At 62.3% G+C, this 5,819-nt stretch overlaps 1 protein-coding gene across 1 annotated transcript in view; it reads left to right on the forward strand.

The window, feature by feature from the left end:
* The window catches only part of NFIX (nuclear factor I X), a gene marked incomplete in the record, with an annotated part of 69,602 nt that overhangs the window by 51,421 nt on the left and 12,362 nt on the right, over positions 1–5,819 (forward strand). Inside the window, 2 exon segments of the mRNA XM_014592630.2 lie at positions 876–998; positions 4,119–4,294. Of these exon segments, the coding sequence (XP_014448116.2) occupies positions 876–998; positions 4,119–4,294 (299 nt within the window).

The raw sequence follows: 5,819 nt of genomic DNA on the forward strand, positions 1-5,819 counted from the left end.
CTGCTGGCGGCTGGGAGTCCGCCCTTCCCCCGCCTCTCCCCCTGCAGTGGAGGAGGCAGCTCTGACTGCTCTGCTCTGCAGCCCCCACCCCTACCTAGCTGTGATCTGTTGTCTGAAGCTGAGAGATGGCAGCTCAGAGCTCTGCCGGACTCCACCTGACCCCGCCCAGCCTGGGCCCAACCTGGGGTCACTGGCTTGTCTTGGCAGGCCGTGCCCACGGGGCAGAGGCAGAGCTCAGACAAGGTGTTCGTGTCCAGCTCCTTCCAAATGCCACCTCTGGCTCCATGGGCTGAACAGCTACCGAAACTACCTGTCCTGTGGCAGCCCAGCCTCGGGGTCTCCTAGGGGGGGGTCCTTTCCCCCACCTGTGCCCCAGGGCCCTCTCTGGCCTTTCCCAGTTGTCTTGGACACCACATCCTTCCTGTGAGACCTGACTGTGCTGTCCCTTCCCAAAGGGAGCCCTGCCTTCCCCCAAACAGAACGTCCACGCTCAGAGCCCAGGCCCAGACCCCAGCCTGTCCCTGAGGCTTACCCCTCCCTCTGCCTCTCTGCCCACCCTCCCTGGCACTCGGGGTGGCTCTCTGGGTCCTCCTGTAGCCCACCCTTTCATTCGATCCCTGCTGGTGAGCAGGGTACACCCTACCCCGTGCATGCCTGCTCAGTACACGCTGCCCCTTGGTGCCCTCTCCTGTGAGAAGCATCCCTGCCTGGCCTGCTCACAGAGCCTGGGGGTGGGGACAGGGAGCAGCGAGGAAGGGGTGACCAGGTGGGGGCCGAGAAGAGAAGGAGCAGAGCTGCCGGCTTCCCTCCTTCCCGCCTGCCCGCCCTGCCTGCCCTGCCGCTAAACCTGCCATGTCGCTGCTTCCTCCCCCCAGGCCCGGCTTCTCTAAAGAAGTCAGGAAAGCTGGACTTCTGCAGCGCCCTCTCCTCTCAGGGCAGCTCCCCGCGCATGGCTTTCACCCACCACCCGCTGCCTGTGCTTGCTGGAGTCAGACCAGGTGAGAACCCGGGGCCTGGAGGGAGGTGGCGGGGAGACGGCCTGATGCCCGGGGCAGCTGGCCAGGTGAGGGCCGGGGGCGACAGCGGCAGGCATGGGCGTGGGCCTCCCTCCAGAGTGGCACCTCCTCGCCCGGCCATGTCCGGGCCTGGGCCTGCTCACCTGGTCCCTGAGTACCCTCTGCACTCGCTTCTCACTGCCTGTGCTCACGCGTGGAGCCTGCGTGTGCGTGTGCGTGTGTGCATGCCTGTGCCTCAAGCCGACGCCGCCTCCGGCCCGCTAGGACCCATTCTCCTTTCGCACCCCAGGGTGGGCCGGAAGGCACACGCTCCTGCCCTCTGTCCTCCTTGGGGTTTCCCTCCTGCTCTGCTGGGCCGGGCCTGGTTTCCCAGCACAGCCGAGCCGGGGTAGCAGTTAGCGTGGGGCACGGAGGATCCCGGCCCCCACAGAGACCTGGGCCTCCCTGCCCACTTCTGGAACTGAAGGGCTGGGCTTAGGGGATGGGCGGTGCCCGGACTGCCCTCCAGGAGAGAAGCTGCCCCCCTTGCTGCCTTGGGGCCACCCTGAATCTCCCGTGTCACTGACGGCGAGGGTTCAGGGTCAGACGCCTAGATCTTTCCAGGAGCTGATGAGGCAGGAGGCTCTGGGAGCTGAGCCCCTCCCCATCACTTTTCTCCTCCCCGCCCTGGCATCTCTCTGACAGCGAGAGGCCCAGTCTTCTTCCGGCGTGGCCCTGCGTCCACTGCCATCTCCTGGCCCTGCTGTCGGACGCCGAGTACGGGGAGGTCCACCTCCCGGCTTCCTCGCGGGGCCTCCTGGCCAGAAGCCCAGAGACAGCCTGCACTGGGGCAGGGCGTGGTGACTGCAGCGTGGGGGCGGGGAGCCGCGGCCCCTGCACAGGCAGCAGGAGAGCGGCAGGCCCCACTCTGGCTCCCACTCAGCTTTTATGAACTCCAGAGAGAAGCCAAGTTTCCTCAGCCTCCTAATGAAACCGAGAGCAAGAGCGAGCTGATTGGAAACAGGCGGGAGGGGGAGGACTCGGCCAGGGGAAGAGCTGGGGCCTGCGCCGGGGTGGCAGTCGCGTGTACAAGGGCACGTGCGTGGCGGTAACGCGGCTGAGCACACAGACGCAGCCTGCGTGGCGGGGTGCACAGACCTGGGCGTGTCTCCACTCCGAGCCCCGGGACACCGTCGGCCTCCTCTGGGCCTCACCCCCACACCCACCCAGGGCCTGGGCCAGGCAGGCGAGTGAGGTGCCCACCCCCACAAAGGACGTCAGGGGGTCCAGAGACTCAGTCATCGAGGAAAATAATACTTCCATGGAACATTTTGAAAAATCAAAGTGATTGCAAAGAAAAGGGGGTTACGACAAGCAAATGTCAGCATTTTAGATCATTTTGCTTATTTAATTTTTTTAGAGAGAGGCTTTTTACTGTACGGCATGTGTGCTCACCGGAGAGACAGAGAGAGACAGAAAGTGAAAACTCACCCGCGGGGGGGATGGCCACGCCGCAATCCCTTCTCCTCCGTGCTCCTCTCAGGATCTCGGGCACGCACGCACACGCGCCCGGCGTGTTTCAAACCACCGGGTCAGCCACATGGGAGTCTAGTGACATAACCGTACACCATCTGCTGGTCCCGTTTTAGATCATTTTAAACAAAGACAAGATCCATCTTGTGGCAGGGCCCTGTCTCACCTGCCTCACTCTAATTCCAGCGCTGGCTCTCATCAAACTTTAGTTATAAAAGCCAGTGGCGTGAGGCGGCAAGCGGCATGGTGGTTAAAGGCGCTGGACTCCCACATGGCCGACCACGGTTCAAGTCTCAGACCTGGTGGCTTGCTTTCTCACTTCCTCTCTCTTTCTCTCTGTCTCTCTCTGATCAAAGTGGAAAATAATAATGATAATAAAGTTAAATAATTGGTAAAAAAAAAAGCCGGTGGCAGATCGGCAGGGGGCATGGGGGCTAAGGGGGGCGGGCTCCCACGTGGCTGTTCGGGTCCTGGACCTAGTGACTTGCTTTCTCACTCTGGTCAAAATTAAAAATAAATTAAAAAAAAAATTAAAAATAAATTAAAGTTAAATAAAAAATAATTTTAAAAAAAGCAAGTAGCTGTCCGTGCGCCCTAGTTCGCCAGTTTGATTCTTTCTTTTTTGTTTGGCCAGAGGGCGTATTTTAAGAGAGAGAGGAGTGGGGAAGAGAGAGAAAGCACACCTCCCCCAGAGGTGCGAGGTCTCTCTGCAGGCCCTCCCCCATTTCTCCAGCCCCTCCAGACTCCGCCCATTCACATACCCAGCCTGTTTTTCAAGCTCCCGGGGCTGGGACTCAAACCATGGTCGGCCATGTGGGATCTGGCTTTCTCTGCATAGCACTTAGCTGCTGCGCTACAGGACTGGCACCGTTAGTAGGTGTCTAAGTTTATTTATTGTTTCTTGAGTGAGACAGAGAGAGGCCCCTTTAGCAGGGGACCGACCCCCAGCCTCAGCCTGCCCTGGTCACAGGCACACCCGCACAGCCAGCGTGTCCAGGGAGGTCTTCAGATGGGAACCAAGGACATTCCCTGTGGGGCCAGAGGTGCTTCTGCTCTGCCACCGCCTGGCCCCCATTTACTTCAATGTGTATCGCAGTGAGACGTCACCGACGGGCCGGTCGGACGTAGTGGCTAAGGTGCTGGACTCCCACATGGACGAATGTGGTCCGAGTCCCGGACCTGGCGCTTAATACTCACACCGGGCGCGTGTGCACGGATGCTCGTAATCCCGAGAGGAGAATGGAGGAGAAGGGATTGCAACATGACCATCTCCCCGGGGGGCGATTTCTCACTTTCCTTCTCACCGTTTCTGTGTCTCCAGTAAGCACACATGACCCTTTAACAAGTCTCTCAAAAAAAAAAAAAAAAAAAAAAAACCAAAAAACGTCCTCAGTGTGGACGACTGAGGTTTCTTTCGTGTCGCCTTGACGTCTGTGCCCGAGTCCGGGCCTCGCCCGCCTCGCCCTGCTCCCATCCCAGCCGCTTCTCGCTCTCCCTGAGGCTCCTCCGCCCTCCGACCACCAGCGCCCCTCCACCCCGCACAGGCCGCCTCCTCAGCCTGACGCCCTTTCCTCCCCGCCCCGCGCACAGGGAGCCCCCGGGCCACGGCGTCGGCCCTGCACTTCCCCTCCACGTCCATCATCCAGCAGTCGAGCCCGTACTTCACGCACCCGACCATCCGCTACCACCACCACCACGGGCAGGACTCGCTCAAGGAGTTCGTGCAGTTCGTGTGCTCGGACGGCTCAGGCCAGGCCACCGGACAGGTGAGTCCAGAGGGCCCCAGGAGCCCCATGGCGGCCTCGCGTCCGCGTCCGTCTGTCCGTCTCAGGGCTTACAGGGAGATGGCCCTAAAGCCGGGAGGCCTTCTGGGGCTGCAGCAACCCGGAGCTGGTGGTACCGAACGCCCGGATTCCCCGGGGCCGTGTAACGTGCAGAGCCTGTCTGCCCTGGTCTGGAGAGGTGGGGGCAGCGGCTCGGCCCCCTTGCTCGAACCCTCACCCTCGCTGTGTGGCTCGTCCCGGGCAGGAGTGAACGGTGGTCTGTCCAGCCCGGGCCTGGGCCCTTACCTCCCGACCCTCCTTGAGGACACCCCGCGGTTACAGAGGCTTTTGTTGGTTTCCCGATCTTGGCACCTGGCTGCTGTTCGTTCCCCGTCAGGGCAGGCCGCCCTGCGCACTGTGGGGTGTCCCTCCCCAGGCGTGACAGCTGAACGTGTCACCAGGGTTCAGATGGCCCTGGGGGACAAGTGCATCTCTGGGTGAGAGGCACCGTGGACAGGACAGGCCAGTCCACACACCGTCACGGAGACTCCTGCTGGCGGGACTCTGAGCACGCGTTCCCAGGACAGGCTGGCTCTGCTCCTGCACCGGGACACCAGCTCCCTGAGCCCTCTGTCGGCGAGCCCAGGGCCAGCAGAGACTCTCCTAAGGGTGGGCCAGAGGTGGCCCTTTGTGGGACAGTGGGGGAGGAAGACACCCAGGGCTGCGACACAGTGGTTTCTAGACCCTCCGGAAGGTTCCAGAGCACCAGCAGCCCATGGCACTCGAGGAATCTCCGTCCTCCTGAGCCTGCCCTGCAGCTGAGAAGGCCCTGTGCGGTCGGGGAAGGAGCTGAGTGGGGACAGGGCTCTGGAAGCCCTTGGCTGCCAAGCTGGGGGGCGGGGGGGGGCAGCTGCCCTGCTGGGCTCAGCTCGGTGCCACCTGGTGCCCTGTGCAGAGGGCCTGGCTAGGGCTGGTGGTTGACCCGGGGTAGGGCCAGGCCTCCTCCCTCTGTCCAGAAGGGAAGTGGTCCTCACCCCCCGCCCTGCTCTTTCCTGCTCTCCTGTCTTCCCCCTTGCCGACTCTGGTGCCTCAGCCTCTGCACAAGCTCTGTCCACGCTTAGGGGCATGGAGGACAGTGGGCCTGACCCCTCACAGCCTCCTTGCTGCCTTCAGAGATGCCAGCCAGATCGTGGGGGCCGCAGCCTGTGCCTGGCCCCCAAAGCCTGGGTGTGTGGGCGGCAGAGAGGCCCGGAGGCCAGGTGTGCTTCTTAGCTGCCTTCTCGGCGAGGACTGGCGTAGCCGGCACAGCCAAAGCTAACCACAGGGCGCTGGGGAGAGTGGGTCAGGCAGGGCCCCAGCCGTCCTTGAGCCTGGGTCTTCTGCCCCTCCCCAACTGAGCGCTCAAGACTGAGGACTCGCCTTGCCTAGAAAGTTCTCTCCCCAAGGAATGCACTTGCTCTGTAGGTAGCCTCAGAAGGCTGCCTGGTTCTGGCAGACGGGCTCCCTGACTGAGCAGAGTGGCGGCGGG

Source organism: Tupaia chinensis, unplaced genomic scaffold (genome assembly GCF_000334495.1).
Source record: "Tupaia chinensis unplaced genomic scaffold, TupChi_1.0 Scaffold138060_1, whole genome shotgun sequence".
In the NCBI taxonomy this organism is placed as follows: domain Eukaryota; kingdom Metazoa; phylum Chordata; class Mammalia; order Scandentia; family Tupaiidae; genus Tupaia; species Tupaia belangeri.